Here is a 21387-nt window from a genome sequence, read left to right on the forward strand (position 1 = left end):
AAAAAAAAAAAAAAAACACACAGAAGGCCTTCTAAAGAACTTACAGTCCCAGTGCAAGGCAGCACACACGTACACACAGTGATGAGCACCATGAGGCACACACACACAAGAGGTACAGGGAGTGGGTAAGTTTGTCTGGGTGTCAAGGATGCAAGATAGAGGAGGGGCAGTATGCTGGGGGAATTTGGTAGACTGGAAGCGGAGGACAGCGGTCTAGACTTGGGACAAAATGAATGAGAGATGTTTAAGGATACTGGAGAAAAAAATTAATTCAATAAGTTTTTGGCAGCTGTTTTTCCTCCCCAGCCGCTTGAAAAAGCCAAGAGAACCTGACAGTCACAATGCTTCAATCCAAGAGAGTTTGTCAGAGTCATTAGGGAAGTGGACATAGCAGAATTTTTGGGTGGGAGATGGTGATGGTGCAGGGAAAGGGGGTAAAACTTCACGTAATATTTATATGCTCCACAGTTTTAGAAAGAAGAGGACAGATCTCTCCTTCGACAACCGTCAGGATAGATCAGCAAACTCTGAGAGTGGATAGTGGAAGATAAGTCTGTAAAAGTAATTGAGAGACACATTAAAGAGGCTTAAGGAATTGGGCTTTGATTCAGTGCTGTGAAATACGTTCATTCTAAAGATATTTACATGCAGATTTTTAATGTGATGAGCTCTTAATTTGTCCTGTAAACTTGGATATTTCATGTTTTCTTAAAATGAATCGCTCTGGTATCCACATATCAGCATATTATCTATAGATGCTACTGTATGTGGTTTTTCTTCTGTTGATGACAAGTGCCTCCCTGTCAGCTCAAAAGGCATTTTCTACTAATAAATCTTTTTCAGATGAGTAAGCATGCCAAGAGAGATTAATCTGGTTCTGAGTTAGTATTAAGTCCTGAATTATTAAAGAGCTTCTGTAGAGGTTCCCATTCTTTCCACTAAGGTTTTGCCCAGACTGGCTGCGAAATAACTAAAGCAACATCGTCTCTTGTTTCATGGAACATTTTTCTGATATTCTAACCTAGGTTTTCCTTACGCCATATCCCTTTCTTGTCAGCAGAGTTTCCTTTTAATTTTGGTGCTTTCAGTTTATCTATGGTAAGATCTTAGATTTGTGATCTTTCTTTCCATCTCAAAAAAGATGGAGTCTTGCTCTGTTGCCCAGGCTGGAGTACAGTGGCATGATCTCAGCTCACTGCAACCTCCCCCTCCCGGATTCAAGCGATTCTCATGCCTCAGCCTCCTGAGTAGCTGGGACTACAGGCACACACGCCACCGTGCCCAGCTATTTTTTTTGTATTTTTAGTAGAGACAGGGTTTTACCATGTTGGCCAGAATGGTCTCGATCTCCTGACCTCGTGATCTGCCCGTCTCGGCCTCCCAAAGTGCTGGGATTACAGGCTTGAGCCACCGCGCCCGGCCGTGATCTTTTTAAAAACAAAATTTGTCTTGATTGCAAAGCAATTTCATATGTTTGGAAACATGTATCACAAAATAAATATTTAACTTTTAAAAACAACAAACCTTTAATGGCATTTGTTGTCATATGACTGTATCAGCTTTCTTCCAACTTTCTATCACCTTTAAGAACTCATCGATATTTTTTAAACAATAATCTTGTTTTATTCAGTGCAAAACTTTCAGAGAAGTATTTAGGTAAATTGAAATTTTAGGTAATCAGATGAAACATTACCTAGTTTAGGTGATGAATTTGATATATGAAGAATCTGTATATACACACAAAAACATATGTACACATGCATACAGATATGTATTGTATATCATATAAACACTATAATATGATTATAGCTATATTCATATGTAATTGATACATCATTTAAGATGAAAGTCCCTTAAATTATTGTATTTTAAAATAACATAGACTAGGTATTGATAAAGTCTTTAAAATTGTTACTATAGGCCGGGCGCAGTGGCTCAAGCCTGTAATCCCAGCACTTTGGGAGGCCGAGGCGGGTGGATCACGATGTCAGGAGATAGAGACCATCCTGGCTAACATGGTGAAACCCCGTCTCTACTAAAAATACAAAAAACTAGCCGGGTGTGGTGGCGGGCGCCTGTAGTCCCAGCTACTCGGGAGGCTGAGGCAGGAGAATGGCCTGAACCCGGGAGGCGGAGCTTGCAGTGAGCCGAGATCGTGCCACTGCACTCCAGCCTGGGCGACACAGCAAGACTCCGTCTCAAAAAAAAAATAATAATAATAATTGTTACTATAGAAGTTTTTGTTTTTGTTTTTTGAGACAGTCTCTCACTGTGTAACCCAAGCTGAAGTGCAGTGGTGCAATCTCATCTCACTGCAACCTCGACCTCCTGGGTTCAAGCAATTCTCTGGCCTCAGCCTCCTGAGTAGCTGGGACTACAGGTGCGCACCACCACACCCAGCTAATTTTTTCTGTTTTAGTAGAGATAGGGTTTCACTTTGTTGCCTGGGGTAGTCTTGAACTCCTGAGCTCAGGCGATCTGCCCGCCTCAGCCTCTCAAAGTGCTGGGATTACAGGCATGAGCCACGGTGCCCAGCCTAAATTGTTACTATAGAAGTATCTTTAAAAGAACACAAAATTACAAACCATAAAGTTTTTTAAAAGACATACTGTACTACATTAAAATGAGCTGTTTTTTCAAAATATACATTGAGACAGTGAAAAGGCAAAGCGTACACACGGAGAAGATATTTACAATCCATACATCCCACAAAAGACCCCTATTCAAGTTACATTAAAATTTTTTTTAAATGGGCCAGGCGCAGTGGCTCACACTTGTAATACCAGCATTTTGGGAGGCCACGGCAGGTAGATCACCTGAAGTTAGGAGTTCAAGACCAGCCTGGCCAACATGGTGAAATCCCATCTCTACTAAAAATACAAAAATTAGCCGGGTGTGGTGGTGCACACCTGTAATCCCAGCTACTCGGGAAACTGAGGCAGGAGAATCACTTGAACCTGGGAGGTGGAGGTTGCAGTGAGCAGATTGCACCACTGCATTCTAGCCTGGGCAACAGAGTGAGACTCCATCTCAAAAAAATAAAAAGAAAACACCAATAAATGAATAAAAATATCTATAGATCAGTAAAAAAGACATCCAATTTTAAAATGGGCAAAAGACTTGTTCAGGCACTTTACAGCTTTACAAAAGGAACACAGCCAATGAATGTATGAAAAGAATCTTGATCTCGTTAGTCATCAGTGAAATGCAATTTAAAAAACACGAATGAGTACCATCATATATTCCAGAATGGCCAAAATTAAAGACTGACACTGTCCAGTGTGACAACGATGTGGAGATTCTAGAACTTTCCCATGCTGCTGAAACAGCATGGGTGAAGCTGGACAGACGCTCAGAGTGTAGCCCAGAGACTGCACTCCTAGGTGACATCTAATGCCGTGTGAGAGAATATTTATTAACGAGGTATTCTAGATCAAGGGTCAGCAAGCTATAGTCCACGGCTCTATTTGTAGGGCTCACAAGCTAGAAATGCTTTCTACATTTTTAGTAGGTTGTTAAGAAGAAGAAGAAAAATGTATATGCAACAAAGACCATTTGTGGCCCACAAAGCCTAAAATGTGGCAAAAAGCTTGCCAACTCTTTACCAAAAAAAGTGAACATAAAAAAATTTTGCCAAAAATCTTTGCTGACCCTTGTTCTGGATCTAAAACTGGAGACAAGCCAAATGTCCACCAACAATAGAATGGATAAGTAAATTGTGTTATGTTTAGACAATGTGTTTAGACAGCGGAATAGCCTACAGAATGGGGATGAACAAGCTATTGGCATGCAACAGCGTGGCTGACTCTCATAAACCAACGCTACGAACAGGAGCCAGACAAAAAGTATGTATCGTGTGTGTTCATTGACGTAAAATTAAAAAACAGATAAAAGTAATCTGTAATGTTAAAAGCCGGGATAATGGTTACCCTTGGGTGAAGGATGGTTTGTAGCGCAGAGGATGCTTTTGAGGTCCTGGTTAATATTCTGCTGCTTGATCTAGGTTTTGGTTATGGGTATATGAAATTTCATTGAACTGTACACTTATGATTTGTACACATTTCTATAAGTTGTTATACTTTAATTGAAAGTTTATTTTAAAAGTCATGCCTATACTTGGAAAAAAAAGCATCTGCACCAACAATGAAACTATACCAATCACAAAATGATATTCCTCCATCATCAGGAAATCATCTACTAATAGCCTTCTCACTATTCCCTTATCCACCAGAGCTACATCTTATTTGGAACAAACATTTACATTGCCCCTCATCCAATCTGGTCATTTCAAAAACTGGCAGTTTTTTCATAGCCTGACACTAGTGGCTTCAGCACGTAACTAGCTTATGCAAAGGTTGCTGTTAGGATGGGCCAAGCTCTGTGCTTTGAGTGTATTGGAAGGTAGGCCTTCTCAAAACCATGAAGGTGGGTGTAAATATGAGTCTATGCCTCTGGATGTGCTTATGATTCTTTTTGACCCATATCAAACCATGTTTTCTCCTCTTTTTTCTCCAGGGGGTGTACACCGCCTCGAGTCAGTTGAAGAATATAACGAGCTGATGGTGCGGAATGGGGACCCCCGGATCCGGATGTTGGAGGTCTCCCGAGATGGCCGGAAACACTCCCTCCCCCAGCTGCTGGACTCTTCTAGTGCCTCGCAGGTCTGACCAGGGCTGCAGATCTTTCAAAGACCATAAGGGCTTCCAAGTTAAGAAGAACTGCCCATCCATGCAGGCCAGGATTGTCTGGGGCTAGATACATGGGATAGAAAGAGACAGTAGACAAAGTGAGGTCTACCCAGAGAGGCTACGAAGAAGTCGGCCTAATATTTGAAAATAGTGGGGGAAAATCCCTTATTGGATCTCAAAATCTTCATCTCCTTCCTATTGTGTGTTTTGGAACCGGGAGGTGCTTCCAATTGCCAGGAGACGATGGCGTCTCACAGTCTGTGGTGAACCAGCATTGCTTGATTAATAGGAGCGGCCTGTGTCAGTGTACCAACTGTGCGGGTGGGTGTGGGCACAGGTATGAGAGAGGGAGTGTGCGTGTGTGCCTGCACATGCATCCATGGCTCACCTGGAGTCCTACCTGTTACACAGTAATGACTCAAGCAGCCAAGGTCGTGTGGGGCTGTAGAGGGGGCTGCACTAGCTGCTCAAGTTAATGTTCCAGAACCTGCTCCCATCGGAGCTCTGCATGAGGGCCACTCCTTTATCTCGGCATCCTCCAACCTGGTAGAAACTGGGCAGGTGGTCTCCTAACCAAGACTAAGGCAGGCTCAGTACCTGAGAAACCTGTGGGGTATTCTTTGAGCCCTGGCACCACTAACCAAGGGGCTCAAGAGGAACCATTAGCAGCTTGTCCTAAGTCCTGTGATGAAACAGAGATAACAGGATGGGTGTGGGAGCAACGACATCCACTCGTGCTTGGAAAGCTGTAGAGGGTAGAGTTCTACAGGACCTGGGTCAGGGCATCTGAGGCAGGCCCGCACTTTTGGTGTGTTAAGACCCTTTTACAGATGGAGCAACTGAATCTCAAAGGGATTACGTATTTTGTCCAAGGTGATATGCCAGAACCTCTGTAAACTTTTAAAGGTGCTTGAATCAGGCCGGGCGCGGTGGTTCAAGCCTGTAATCCCAGCACTTTGGGAGGCCGAGACAGGCTCATCATGAGGTCAGGAGATCGAGACCATCCTGGCTAACACGGTGAAACCCCGTCTCTACTAAAAAAATACAAAAAACTAGCCAGGCGCAGTGGTGGGCGCCTGTAGTCCCAGCTACCCAGAGGCTGAGGCAGGAGAATGGCGTAAACCCAGGAGGCGGAGTTTGCAGTGAGCTGAGATCCGGCCACTGCACTCCAGCCTGGGCGACAGAGCCAGACTCCATGTCAAAAAAAAAAAGGTGCTTGAATCAGGTCAATTATGTGTCGGGATAAAGTGTGTCTGTTGGTTCCGATGCCCTTTATCTGACCAGGAGAATAACAAGTGCCCATGTTTCAGGGACAGTGGCTGATCAGCCCATTTTGGGTTGAATTCACCCAAAGGCAACTTGAGGGGCATTGGGGCACTGAGTAAAAGCAGAGAAGAAACTGGCATGAGACCAGTCAAACTTGTCCAGGCCCAGGACTGCGACCTGCTCAGTATCGTCCTGTTGGACCCACAGAGTCAGGGGAGATCAGAACATTGCAAGATCGCCCAACCGTCAGTCATTTTATTTTTATTTTTTGAGACTGAGTCTCACTCTGTTGCCCAGGCTAGAGTTCAGTGGTGCAATCTTGGCTCACCACAACCTCCGCCTCCCAGGATCAAGCGATTCTCCTGCCTCAGCCTCCCAAGTAGCCGGGATTACAGACACCCGGCACCACGCCCAGCTCATTTTTGTATTTTTAGTAGAGACGGGGTTTCATCATGTTGGCCAGGCTGGTTTCAAACTCCTGACCTCAAGGGATCCATCTGCCTCAGCCTCCCAAAGTCCTGGGGTTACAGATGTGAGCCACTGCACCCGGCCTTGTCAGGCTGTGTGAAAGATGAGAGAGGGTTTACTGCCATCATGACCACAGATCGAGCATTGAGGTAATTTCTTAACTGACCTGCTGAGGAAACCCGACGGCATCAGTAGCCCAGAAACATCCATCTCTAACCACACTTCTGGAGATCAGGAAGCCCAGGCCAGGGTAGAAAATTTGAAAGGAGAGTTTTTCCCTCTCTTTTCAAGAAGATTCTCCTTTCTCTTGTCTCCTCTTTTTATTTTCTGCCCTTTTATTTTTCTCCCAGGATTCATCTTTCTTATTTCTTGGTCTGTCTCTGTCCACTGTAAAGTATTATCTAGAACTGGGCTCATGCCCATAATCCCAGCACTTTGGGAGGCCAAGGTGGGAGAATTGCCTGAGCCCAAGTTCGAGACCAGCCTGGGTAACATGGCAAGACCTTATCTTTATAAAAAAAAAATTTTTTTTAATTAGCTGGGTATGGTGGTGCATACCTGTGTTCCCAGTTACTTGGGAGGCTGAAGCAGGAAGATCACTTGAGCCCAGGAGGTCAAGGCTGCAGTGAGCTGTGATCACGCCACTGCATTCCAGCCTGGGTAATAGAGTGAGAGACCCTGTCTTTAAAATAAATAAATAAAATAAATAAATAAATATTAGCTAGATTAGACCTTTCCAGTAAAACTTTCAGCAGTGATGGAGATGTTTTTTATTTGTACTGTCCAATATGGTAGCTGTATTTGTCTACTAAGCACATGAAAAGTGGCTAGCGGGGAGTGTACTTTTAATTTTAATTTAAATATAGATATCTACAAGTGGCAAGTGGCTACCATATTAGACAGCACAGGTCTAGAAAGTTCAAGGAGATCCTGGAAACTCTCTGAGAGACTGGTGAAGTCTACAGGCCTTTGGTTCCTTCTGGTTCCCAAAAGAGAGATGGAGTGAAGTACTGCTGAAGATTGGTGACCAGAGTAATCATTCTCTTAGGAGTTCACACATCAATATCTGCATTCAAGGACTGAAAAACCCAGACTATGTCTGGCCATCTCTGCAATGGTTTCATTAAAAGGGTAGTAACCTTGCCAAGCCCACATCTTTTTTTTTTAATGATTGAAAGTCTGGGAGGCCAACATTGTTGGCAGATATTTTGTAAAACTGCAAAAAATATAATTGTTCTAAGCTGCCAAAAATACAAACCTATCATTGGGGACATCTAATTTTTATGTTTTGAATGTAGTATACACAGAGACCCGGGATAAAACTGTTTCACGATGTCTCTATTCTCATATTAAAGATGAAGTGATTTTTTGGGCTTAGGTAGAATATGCATCAGTGAAGAAGTTTATTATTCTAAGAAGAATAGCAAGGAGCAAGATTACAGAAGAGCTTTGGTGATAGAGTCACTTGATCTCTTGTTTATGTTCTAAGGAGCGCAGCCTGCTTACATGCGTATATATTATGGGTGATGGACACAAAAAAGGGTGAGATTGGAGCTGCTGTGTGTCAGGAAGGGAAAGTGTGGCTCATTATGGGAAAATACTTTATTTTCCAAATGTGAGAGATGAGAACTGAAGCTGCTGCCATCTCTCAGCGGGATGTTTTATGTGGAATAACAGTTGTCTGGGTTTGTGGTTTGGATTTTATAAGAAACAAGGGCGTGCTGAGTTTTTGATGGAGTGAATTAAGCTTAAAATGGCAAGATACTTTCTAACCATGATTGTGAACTTGGGATGGAGGCAGGGGTGACTACCAAGGGAAAGCCCGACCACAGGTGGTCATCCTGTATCACTGAGGCCTCTTGTTTCTGGTTCCTGATTCCATTCCAGATGTAGAATCTATGGAATGTGGTCGAGGAAAGAGCAACACAAGGTGCTTGAGGTCCCCAAGCAGTTCTTTATGTGGGGGAAGAAGCCATGGCAGTCTATTGTAGTAGGAGCTATTTCTCCGATGGTTTTTTTGAGATGGAGTCTCACTCTGTCACCCAGGCTGGAGTGTAGTGGCACAGTCTCCACTCACTGCAACCTCCACCTTCCAGGTTCAAGTGATTCTCCTGCCTCAGCCTCCCGAGTAGCTGGCACTACAGGCACCCAACACCACACCCAGCTAATTTTTGTATTTTTATTAGAGGCGAGCTTTCACCGTGTTGACTAGGCTGGTCTCAAACTCCTGACCTCAGGTAACCCGCCTGCCTTGGCCTCCCAAAGTGCTGGGATTACAGGCGTGAGCAGTGGTGCCCAGCACCTGCGATAGTATTTATAGGAACCTTTTTTTAAGTCACTGAACCAGAGAGAAATGTCTAGTACTGAAGACATCTAAGATTTTCAAAGTCTGAGTGTATCTTTCTGCCAGATACCACAATAGAACAAATGAGAGTAATATCTGACCTTGCCATGTGCTGACTTTTAGGAATACCACATTGTGAAGAAGTCTACCCGCTCCTTAAGCACGACTCAGGTGGAATCTCCTTGGAGGCTCATTCGGCCATCCGTCATCTCAATCATTGGGTTGTACAAAGAAAAAGGCAAGGTGAGCTCTTTTCTGCAGACTGTTCTGCCTTCTGGGTGAATGTTAGCACACATTTTTTTGTTTCTTTTGTGTGTGTGTGTGTGTGTGTGTTTTTGTTTTTAGAGACAGGTTCTTGCTCTGTTGCCCAGGCTGGAGTGCAGTGGTGCAATCACGGCTCACTGCAGCCTTAAACTCCTGGGCTCAAGCAGTGCTCCCACCTTGGCTTCCCAAAGCACTGAGATTATAGGCATGAACCACTGCACCCAGTCACACATATTCTTTAAATGGTTACTTTTTATTTTATTTCTCTTTACGTGAAATGAAAAGTAACAGGTATAAAGAAGGACAGATAAAGTGGCCTCTGTATGGATTCAAGTGGATTCCCTGGCATTCTGTGCTGTAGGTCTCAGTGTGAGATGACCATGCCCTCTTCACTCCTACGATGTGAGGAGTCACCAGCACTTGGCTGCTAGGGCCAGAACCAAGGGTACAGTGAATGACCCTCAACTTTTATCTCCAGTGAAAGAAAAGCAGAGCCTGCAGCTTCAGGGAATACCCTTGGTTATCCTTTTGAATGAATTTAATGACGTTGCCATTATCATAAAGAAAATGATATGAATAACTTGACATTACACAAAAATCAAAATATTCATTTTGATATTATACAAAATGGAAAGACAAAAGAAAACAAATGTGGCACCTGCCTATAGTGGGAAATGACTCTTATGAGCTATTTAGTAGATCCATATGACATTGCCATTTGTGGAGGTCAGAGATTGTCAAATATTGGCATTTGGTATGTTTCTGCCTAAAACTTTTTCCCTTAATGTAATGCATGGCTAGTGCAACGTAAATAGATCTGAGGAGGGGAATAAGGAAGAGAACACAAACTTGAGTTTGCAGCTAGTTGCTTAGTTTAACTCCAGGCCTGGTTGGGGAGGGCACTTCAGTTAAATACTACAATGGGACAGATGCCTTCAGTTAAATACTACAATGGGAAAGATGCCCTCAGTTAAATACTACACTGTCAACCTGGACTCTCATCTGCTTCGGATCTAGGGCCTTGGCTTTAGTATTGCTGGAGGTCGAGACTGCATTCGTGGACAGATGGGGATTTTTGTCAAGACCATCTTCCCAAATGGGTCAGCTGCAGAGGATGGAAGACTTAAAGAAGGTAGGAGAAAAGCCTCTTGTATCCTCAGTGACAGTGACTTTGATCCCATGAGAATCTGCCTCTTCACAACATGTGAGTGAATGCCACAGTACCCAGTAGACCTGGGCAGAATCCGCCTGGCACAGTCAGTGGAACCTGAGCTTCACTTTCCCTAGCTATAAACTTGGAATATTAACGCCTGCTTGAAGAGTAGTTGTCAGGATTACATGAGATAATATGTGGAAAGTGGCTTACTATTTTTGTTGGGGTCTTTAGTGTCTATCTTGTCCACTTGGTCTAATCATGTTCCTTTCCTTGAAAATTTTGAGAGTTTGGAATCAGTTCTTACCTCAGGGGTGGTGTGGAAGCAGAGTGCCTGGTCATTAGTGGATATTTAATATCTTGCTACAGAAATCAACCACCACATAGTCTGGTTCCTAAATGAACATCGTTTTAAACAAAACAAAACAAAACAAAACTTTTTTTAAATGAGACAGGGTCTCAATCAGTCACCCAGGCTGGAGTGCGGTAACATGATCATGGCTCACTGCAGCCACAACCCCCTGGGCTCAGGTGATCCTCCCACCTCAGCTTCATGAGTAACTGGGACTATAGGCGCACACCATCATGCCTGGCTAATTTTTGTAGAGATGAGGTTTCGCCATGTTGCCCAGGCTGATCTCAAACACCTGGACTCAAGTGATCTGCCTGCCTCAGCCTCACAAAGTGCTAGGATTATAGGCATGAGCCACTGTGTCTGGCCCTAAATGAACATCTTTTAATTCTCAATAGCACCTACCATTTTGCCACACGTGAATATACTAGACAAGTGCTTCTGAATGCAAATTAAAGTAATATTGAGGTGCCAAGTTCTACCTTGCAAATAATTTTTTAAATGTTTAAATATATCATTTTATAATGCTATAAACACAAAGCAATTCCACATATTTAATTATTTCGCTAACTGCCTTACAAACCTGTCAAATTGGCATTTTGGAGTGACCATCTTAGAAATGGAGAAGTGACACTCAGAAATGTTAAATGACTAGAAACTTGTCCCATCCTTAGTAAACAGCAGAAGTGAAATTTAAACCCAGCTTTGTGATCCCAAGTTCAACTCACTTTCCCACCTTACTTGAGAAAATAAAACATAAATAGGCCAAAGTTCCTTTCTGTACAGACACAGTAGCTGCTTTTGATAGAATATCTAGAATAGATATACGTATCTTTATATTTTCTATGAAATGTATATCTGGATTAAGATTATATGCTTTTTATAAAGTAGAATTGCACAAAAGTTCTGAACACACACACAGGTATATATATATTTTATTGTGCTTTAAGAGGCAGGGTCTTGCTCTGTCATCCAGGCTGGAGTGCAGTGGTGTGATCCCAGTTCTCACTGCAGCCTCAAACTCCTGGGCACAAGGGATCCTCCTGCCTAAGTCTCCCAAGTAGCCCAGACCACAGGTGTGCACCACCATGCCCAGCTAATTTTTTTTTTTTAAGAGATGGGGTCTCACTATGTTACCCAGGCTGATCTTGAACTCCTGGCCTCAAGTGATTGTCCCACCTCTGCCTCCCAAAGTGCTAGGATTACAGGCCTAAGCTGTAGCACCTAGCCTGCACATATTTTAAGTATCTTTCACCAGAGCATGAATCCTGATTTTTTCCTCTCATTTATTATTATACTTCCTTCATGATAATTAAAGTAGAATATTTTTAGTTATCTTCAAAAATGCTGTGACTCTTCAGTTCAATTGACCTAAACTTTAGGTGCTTTTGTGTTATACTGGTTTCTTTTTTTTGGAACCGATAAGAGTGAATTGGAATCTCCGATTTTTTAGGGAGAGCAACCATCGAATCCTATATGCTAACAATAAGACGTGACCAGGCTTAATTCTCCCACGGCGGAATATTTATTTCTCTCTCTTAGAGGAAGGCTTAACTCCCAGGTGGTGTTTGTGTTGAGTTTTAGAACAATATAAAATTCTAGCAGAGCGTTTTTATAATGGATGTGCCATGTGTTCACTTAATTGAAATTCATCCTGCAAGGCTGGTAAAATGGAGCAAAACGGGGGAAAAAAAATCAATAGTTAAGAAAGGTTAACAGCACTTGATTCTCCTAAATACTGTTTTTTCATATGTGTTCATTTACAAGAAATGTAAGTCATCGGAATGGATTTTAACCTGTTGAGTGATATGTCTTTAAAAAACCTTGCATACATTTTAAGAGTGTGAGTAACCGTTTTAATATTTGCTCCTTTTCCCCTATGGAAACAACCTAAAAACATCCACCTCCTCGCCTAATTGAGTAATTGGTTATGCCAGGTGATTTTTTTAAACAGAGATTACTTCACTTATTTTATAGCTTCTGTAATTGCATTAAGGGGAAGCCACATAACAAATGCATGGGGCACAGCTACATTTTTGTAATCATCTACAGGATTCCTTGAATTGTGCACACAGTGTGCTCCTGGGATTGGCTGTCTGCGAGAGGTGACAATGTGTGTTCTTATGCTGCTTTGCACTTTCTTATAGGCGTACAGTGTCCCTCTTCTCTACAGCAACGCTGTGCAAAGTTCATCTGTACTCTCTGGGGCGTCTTTGTAGTGTTTTTGATGAGCTGTTATTCCAAAAAAACAGGCCATGTCACAAGAGTGCAAACCAGAAACAAGCTCTGATAAGTCAACAGGATGTCCAAGTTCTTTTATATTCCTAGCAGACACTGTCAACAGCTTGAAAAATGACCTGACTATGCCTTCTTAGAGTTGAAAATAATAGGAGAGCTGGAGCAGGGGGCTGTGAGCGAGCATGTGCCTGCGCATGCCTGGCAAATTAACATGACCCCGCAGTCATCTCTGAGATAGAAGCTTATAGTAACGTGCCAGCTTACTGACAGAGAACCTGGAACTGCATCAGTGACACTATTTCTGGGCCGGGAGGGTAACTCACACCTGTAATTCCCGCACTTTGGGAAGCCAAGGCGGGCAGATCCAGGAGTTCAAGACCAGCCTGGCCAACATGGTGAAACCCTGTCTCTACTAAAAATACAAAAAAAAAAAAAATTAGCCATGTATGGTGGCGTGCACCTGTATTCCCAGCTATTCAGGAGGCTGAGGCATGAGAATAATTTGAACCTGGGAGGCAGAGGTTGTAGTGAGCTGAGATTACGCCACCACACTCCAGCCTGGGTGACTGAGCCAAAGCAATACTCTGTTTCAAAAACTTTGTTTTTTAATTAAAAAAAGACTATTTCTGGGCTGCCATTCCTCAGTAATATCTTAGCAAGTTTTTTGTTATCATTAAAGCCATTTTCCATACACCATGCTGACTCTCTGGGCTCGGGAAACTTGTCTTTCTACAAATATAGGAGTGGCTTCTCAGATGTTCTGTGTGTTCATGCCTCATTGCCAGTGGGTTTAAGTTTTTAAATAATGACCATGAGGAACACCTTTGAACTAGATTTCTGCAGTTTGATTTCTAAACATAGGACATCTGTTGTCAAACTTGGCAATGGCTAAAAAAATTTTTCATGCTTCCCGTAGTTATTTTAATTGAAGATTGAAATACAGAATTACTGCAAAAGAATATTGTCATTAATTGTCCCATTTTGTGACATTCCTGGGAGCTAAGCTAAACAATAAAAGTCATTTTATATGGTAGTAAATCAGGGACCATATGGTATCCCATAATAGGTCTGACTGAGCAGTTAAATTCCAGGAAATTAAAGGTTAATGTTAATGTAATTCTCACCTTTGATCACTAGGGGATGAAATCCTAGATGTAAATGGAATACCGATAAAGGGCTTGACGTTTCAAGAAGCGATTCATACCTTTAAGGTAACAACATTCTTACTGATCTCCTTTATCCCATTTTCCTTCCTTTATTTCCTTCTGGCTTGGGTTTGGTGAGATTTTTTTTTTTTTTTTAAACCCTTTGATGTGAGGACAGTCCACATGTTTCATCCCACCTTTCCTCGTTTTCTCAGCAAATCCGGAGTGGATTATTTGTCTTAACGGTACGCACAAAGTTGGTGAGCCCCAGCCTCACACCCTGCTCCACACCCACACACATGAGCAGATCCGCCTCCCCGAGCTTCAATACCAGTGGGGGAGCCTCGGCGGGAGGCTCCGATGAAGGCAGTTCTTCATCCCTGGGTCGGAAGACCCCAGGGCCCAAGGACAGGATCGTCATGGAAGTAACGCTCAACAAAGGTGATAGCAGCTATTCCTTACCTTTGTCACATTTCTTGAATAACATTTTGGAATCTGTTGTTAGCTTAATTTTTCCTCATTGTTCTATGAATTATTCCTTTGGGACAATCTTCTGTCAATAACAGGTGGTCTCTACATGCACAGTGAGGTCAGGTAGAGGGATGTTAGTCACTTTAGTCAAAGTGAAGGGAAGTTACCAGTAGCATAGAGCTCTCTAAGCTCTCCCCATGAATCACTGTGTGTCAGAGGCTTGAGTTTAAAAAAAAAAAAAAAAATTTCACTGGCCAGGCACAGTGGCTCACGCCTGTAATCCTAGCACTTTGGGAAGCCGAGGCAGGTAGATCACCTGAGGTTAGGAGTTTGAGACTAGCCTCCCCAACATGGCAAACCCCCGTTTCTACTAAAAATAAAAAAATTATCTGGACATGGTGGCAGGCACCTGTAGTCCCAGTACTTGGGAGGCTGAGGCAGGAGAATCTCTTGAACCCAGGAGGCAGAGGTTGCAGTGAGCTGAGATTGCGCCACTGCACTCTAACCTGAACACAAGAGCAAAACTCCATCTCAGAAAAAAAAAAAAAATCACTGATGAGCTTAAGTCTAGGGCTAATATAAAATTTTAAAGAACAAAAGATTATAGTTAAGTGTACAGTTAACACTAGTAACTAGAATTCCATGATCACCAAATCTTACTTCTTTTCATCCCTGTTTCTTTTTCCTCCCCACCTACTCCAGAAACATGATGGAAGATTAAACAACCAAGAGATTAGTTGTTAAAAAGAAAAGCAAAAGAAAGCTTGAGTTTGTGTACCCAGAATAAAAATGTTACTTATAGCCTGCCTCTTTCTGAAAACAGATGTGAGGAGGTTCGTTAGACTGAGCAGAGTTGACTGTTGGATAATTTAGTCCTTCAGTCCGTAACTAGCTCCCAGGTTAGCCATGGGCTCATTCTATTAACAGCAGTGCTGGTGATGACAAGGAAAAGCAGGATTTACATTCTGAGTCTGGACCAGAAATAAATGGTTATTGGTCTGAATAGATATTAATTCTGTTTCAAATCGGTTACCCTTTTTTTCTAGTGATTGTGTAATTTTTGTTTTTATTTTCTTTGAATGGTGCCTCTCACAGAGCCCAGAGTTGGATTAGGCATTGGGGCCTGCTGCTTGGCTCTGGAAAACAGTCCTCCTGGCATCTACATTCACAGTCTTGCTCCAGGATCAGTGGCCAAGATGGAGAGCAACCTGAGGTTTGTTGTTTGCCTGATAGTATAAGGTTCTGGAGTGTTCATAAATAATGAAATACATATGTGTGATATTTGCTCTATTACTTTCCTTTGAGGGATGTTGAAGCTTTGAATTCTTGCCAAGAATATAGCCAAGACTACAATTAATAGCATCTCTAAAAATGTAAATGTTAATATAAATGAAATTTGGTTGAATTTGAGAACTCTAGATCTTGGCTTCCCTACTTGATTTGTTCTGTTTGGTCTCAGAAGTCCAGTTTCAGAAACTTGACAAGATACAACTCTATACAGATATCTATGATTAGCTCAATATTTTCTTTCATTTTATATTCACTTATGTAAAATTTATATGAAATACTGGAACTGCTCAAATGGTTCAGAATCACTTGATGCCAAAAAGTCCTGAAATTGTGCCCTTGAACAGGAGGCATTTATTAAGTGTTCTCTCAAACTTTTCCTATCATTTTCCTTCCTTGTTGAATGGCCATGTCTAGGTGCCTACTTTCTGAAATCACTGAATGTCTGATTTCTTAATCCAGATAGTTGAGTTGTAACATGGGCGTTCCGTTTACACAAGAAGTATCTAGGTGTTCTATTATATAGTAATTGCAGTGAGTCAGTGCCCACCTAAACGTCACAAGAATGTACGTGTATTGCACAAAGCACCCTGTGCTAACAGTATCATCTTTCTCCCATGTAAACTTCCAAGTCCTTTAGTGGTTAAGGGATTGTCCAAATGGCATTCATTGAGGTTGCCATTTTGGGGCCCTGTTAATAGCTTATATTATGTTTTTACTTAATCATTAGAGTAAATTTCCATATGAAAAAAAATTTAGCAAATCATCCAAAGTACATTAAAGAAAATATACTTTTAGAACCCAAGGAAAAAAATCCTTTAATGACATCCCAAGATGATGTTTCTTTCTTGAATGATTCCATATGTCTGGAGCCTGCCAAATGACCATTCTTCAAATCCCATATAAAGAGTCTTTGTTCTCTCTTACTGACTTCTCTCCCTGTAATTTCCAGTCAAAATGGGCAACTTGTCCCCAATTTCTCATGTGTTCAAATTTGAAACGTTTTTACAAATTCTTGGGTAACCTTTGAGCCTCAGCTATTTCCTCCTTAAGTTATATTATAATAATCATTTCAAGATGGTAGGAAGAGAGAACTGCTGGTGGTCGAGGGGCTCTGTCATGTGATGGTTGAGAGTCAGACAGACCCGAGTTAGTTCAATAGTGTGTGACATCTGGGTGACCCCTCTGAGCCTGTATTCCTATCTGCATAATGGGAATAATTTTACTTACTCAAAGCTTTGTAATACAGCATGCTTCATATAGTGCCTGGCGTATAGTATATGCTCAAAAAATGGTAGGTTTCACCATTGTCCTTATTATCAATTTCATTTGACTTTGCTATTTCTGAAAATGCCAGTAAATATGCATTATGACCTTTGCCCACTTAAAATCGAATGTGTTTTTATGAATGTGTTGTATTTTTACAAGTATGCCAACGGGAAAAGACATCATGTGATTCTTTAAAGTATGCAGAAAGTATTTCATATTATAAACCTCTCCCAGAAGTAAAGCTGTTTTAGCTTTTACGAAGCTGGCTGCTAACACAAGAGTGTGCATTCTGTTGCCCTCCCTAGCCGCGGGGATCAAATCCTGGAAGTGAACTCTGTCAATGTCCGCCACGCTGCTTTAAGCAAAGTCCACGCCATCTTGAGCAAATGCCCTCCAGGACCCGTTCGCCTTGTCATCGGCCGGCACCCTAATCCAAAGGTGAGGTGGTTCACCCTGCTCTGAACGTGGGAAGGTGGTACACCTTCGTAGGATATCGTATGCTCCTTGGGGAGATGGTTTTCCCAGCTGAGGATAGGCAGGCAACCTGCGGCTGGTTCCTGTGGGAAATGCATCTTTAATCCGCACTGTCTTCACAGTCTTTTGCTAGAACATTTTGACAGTGGTATCTGGTAAATCTGAAACTTGTCTGGTGGGAGGTAAGAATGCTGAGTTCAGAGTACTGGCTTTTTGAGTTCTGGTGAGATACTTAACCTCTTTGTGTTTTTGCAACAAGAGAATCTGCGAGCCTTGAAATGGACGATCTCTGTGACCCTGTCAGTTTCAAGATAAGAAAACTTTTCTTACCACATCTTTTGTTTGGCCATATGTTGGGAATTCTCTCATCTTTAAGTTTAATATTGAATAATTAATTTATTTTTATTTTATTTCTTATTTTATTTATTTTTTTATTTTTTTGAGATGGAGTCTTGCTGTGTTGCCCAGGCTGGAGTGCAGTGGCGCGATCTCGGCTCACTGCAAGTTCTGCCTCCCGGGTTTATGCCATTCTCCTGCCTCAGCCTCCCGAGTAGCTGGGACTACAGGCACTCATCACCTCGCCCAGCTACTTTTTTGTGTTTTTAGTAGAGATGGGGTTTCACCGTGTTAGCCAGGATGGTCTCGATCTCATGACCTCGTGATCCACCCACCTTGGCCTCCCAAAGTGCTGGGATTACAGGCGTGACAGGCGTGAGCCACCGTTCCTGGCCAATTAATTTATTTTTAAAACAATTTCAGTGAATTTTAAACTTTCTTCAATTAAGAAATGAGGGCCAGGCGTGGTGGCTCACACTGGTATTCCTACCACTTTGGGAGGCCAAAGCAGGAGGATCACTTGAGCTCAGAAGTTCGAGACCAGCCTGGGCAACGTAGTGAGACTTTGTCTCTATTTTTTTTAAATAAAAAATACAAAGAAATGAGAAAGTGTCAACACTAGTATAAAAATAAATTGTTCATAATAGTTGGAAAGATAACTATTTAGAATTTAACTTAAACTTGGATAATGTACTTAATTCATTTAAACTGTTTCTGAATTTCTATAGAATTTCTAGAGTACAAAGTTTTTCAGTTTACCTTTTAAAAAAATTTTTTTAAATAGAACTGGGGTCTCGCTGTGTTGCCCAGGCTGTTCTCGAACTCCTAGGCTCAAGCAGTCCATCCACTTCTGACTCCCAAAATGCTGGGATTAAAGTTGTGAGCCAATATGCCCCATGTTAGATACTTTTAAAGGACAAATAAATGTCTTCAGATTTGTGGAGGAATATTTCCTTCTTAATGTTCTTTTAACTGTTGAGTCAGAAAAATACCTGTTTATCTTATCAAATGATTGTCTTGAAATTTAAATAAATGAAAATAAGATGAAATCTGGCTTTGCAGACCAATTGCTTATTTGCAAATGTTACTTGGTAGATTTTTGCTTCCGTCAAAGTTGGGGAAAAAATAAAGCCCAGCATTTCAAATAAACTATAATGGAAAAGTTATTTGTTAAGTTTATTCGAAATTATGAAGGATACTATTTTTCTGATAGACCAAGTCCTCAGGACTGATTTTTTTTTTTTTTTTTTTTTGAGACAGGGTCTCACTCTGTCACCCTGGCTGGAGTGCAGTGATACAATCATGGCTCACTGCACCTCGACCTCCCGGGTTCCAGCAATCCTCCCACCTCAGCCTCCAGAGTAGCTGGGACCATGGGTATGTGCCAACACACCTGGCTAATTTTTATATTTTTGGTAGAGATGGGGTTTCACCACGTTGCCCAGGCTGGTCTCGAACTCCTGAGCTTAAGGCATCCACACACCTTGGCCCCCCAAAGTGTTGGGATTATAGGTGCAAGCCACGGTGCCCGGCCAAGACTAAATTTTTAAATTCATGCCAGGATCCTTTTCATTAACTGCTCACACAGTTGTTCTGGAATCTACCTAAATAGCATAAATATGTATTGAAATTCTCCTGACCATGACATTTAACGTACATTCACATTTTCTAGTACTGGTTTTGCTTGTTCTGCTAAAGACACATTCTGAAAGTGGGAGTTCTTTGGTTTATCTAATACAGATGGCTCCATGGGAGATAAGAGGAACCACATGGGGCCTTGAGCCAACAGGACATAACATATCACTGCAGCTCCTTACATTTTATCATTGTAAAGATACCCATATTGTCTTCTGTTGAGAATGAAATAATAATGTTATTATCAATTATTATTATTATTATTTGAGACGGAGTCTCACTCTGTAGCCCAGGCTGAAGTGCAGTGGCGTGATCTCGGCTCATTGCAACCTCTGCCTCCTGGGTTCAAGTGATTCTCCTGCCTCAGCCTTCCGAGTAGCTGGGATTACAGGTGTGCACCATGATGCCCAGCTAATTTTTGCATTTCTAGTAGAGACGGGGTTTCACCATGTTGGCCAGGCTGGTCTCAAACTCCTGACCTCAAGTGGTCCTCCCGCTGGATGATGGGATTACAGGTGTGAGCCACCACGCCCGGCCTGAGAATGAATTATTAAATGACTTTTTCTTACTTTCAAGTTTTACTTGGAAGGAAAGAGGGAAGATCCTTTAAGTGTAATGTTAGCTGCTTAGACTGGGTACCACCAGCCCATGTGAACCTGGTACTGAACAGGGGGCAGAGGTGCCAAGGAGGCCCTGGGGGTGAATTGGGATGGATGTGGAGGTTGTGAAGCAGGCAGGCAGGCTGCCAGGCATCAACAGAGGGACTATCCTTCCCTGTCTCCCTCCAGCCAGGGCGATTCAGATCATCTGTTCTCATCCTAAATCAAATTCATTACCTAAACATGTATTGGGCTTCCGCTGGGTGCCAGGCACTGTCAACATGTCAGGGCTGCACAATGAATTAGAATGTATCTCAAGAAATTTGCAGCCTGCTCTGAACCTGGAGTTCACGGGACCTTTATCAGGACATTACGAACTACACAAATTTGGGAATATATTTGCAATTGTGGACGGAATCAATAGCTTCTATCAAATTCTCAGTCATTCACAACCCCAAGAGTGTTAAGCGTTTTGTTAGAGTGTGAGGACGTTACTGTTTTTAGACTGATCAAAGACAAGACCAAATTTAAAGAGTGGCTCCTCTTCTGTCTAAGCCAACCTTGACCTGGGCAGAATACTTCTAGAGTTAAGGCCTAGGAGCCCACTCATTTTTTTCTCAGCATCAGTGTCACACTCTTGACCCATATGGAACTTGCAGATAATCATAGTCCCTACATTGTTGGACTTGGCTGTTATTTTGTTATATCTCTTCTATACTTGTACAGTTGCCTTTAACTTTTTGAAGCTGACCGTAGGACACTTCAGCAAGTTCAACTCAACCCAATTTTTTTGTTTGTTTTTTGACGCGCACAGGAAAAGAAGGAACCAACTCAATTCACTTTTTCTTTTTTCTTTTTGTTTTAGACAGAGTCTCTCTCGGTTGCCCAGGCTGGAGTGCAGTGGTGCAATCTCGGCTCACAGCAACCTCCACCTCCCGGGTTCAAGTGATTCTCCTGCCTCAGCCTCCTGAGTACCTGGGATTATAGGCGGGGCGCTGCCACGCTCAACTAATCTTTGGTATTTTTAGTAGAGATGGGGTTTCACCATGTTGGCCAGGCTGGTCTCGAACTCCTAACCTCAAGTGATCCACCCGCCTTGGCCTCCCAAAGTGCTGGGATTATAGGCACAAGCCACCACGCCTAGCCTCAATCCACTTTTAACACTATTTTTTATTCTTTTGAGTAATTGTTATAAAAGTCTTTTTAAATTAGCTTATCTCTAATGTTGTGATTAAGTTGTATTTAACAAAATTTAGCTTTTCCTTTCAGCAACTGAAAATGTTTACTAAGGGCAGATGTGGTGGCTCACATCTGTAGTCCCAGCACTTTGGGAGGCCAAGGTGGGCGAATCACTTGAGGTTGGGGGTTTGAGACCAGCCTGGCCAACATGGCAAAACC

The 21387-nt window shown here is 42.2% G+C and overlaps 1 protein-coding gene across 1 annotated transcript in view; it reads left to right on the top strand.

Moving 5' to 3' along the window:
- The window catches only part of PDZD2 (PDZ domain containing 2), a 438467-nt gene that overhangs the window by 364846 nt on the left and 52234 nt on the right, over positions 1–21387 (top strand). The window contains exons 8-14 of the mRNA XM_011952551.1: positions 4516–4661; positions 8890–9009; positions 10048–10162; positions 13911–13984; positions 14134–14359; positions 15485–15602; positions 17251–17383. Coding sequence (XP_011807941.1) covers positions 4516–4661; positions 8890–9009; positions 10048–10162; positions 13911–13984; positions 14134–14359; positions 15485–15602; positions 17251–17383 — 932 coding nt within the window. The remainder of the gene's footprint in view (positions 1–4515; positions 4662–8889; positions 9010–10047; positions 10163–13910; positions 13985–14133; positions 14360–15484; positions 15603–17250; positions 17384–21387) is intronic.

This window comes from Colobus angolensis, unplaced genomic scaffold (genome assembly GCF_000951035.1).
Source record: "Colobus angolensis palliatus isolate OR3802 unplaced genomic scaffold, Cang.pa_1.0 Scaffold341, whole genome shotgun sequence".
Lineage (NCBI taxonomy): Eukaryota > Metazoa > Chordata > Mammalia > Primates > Cercopithecidae > Colobus > Colobus angolensis.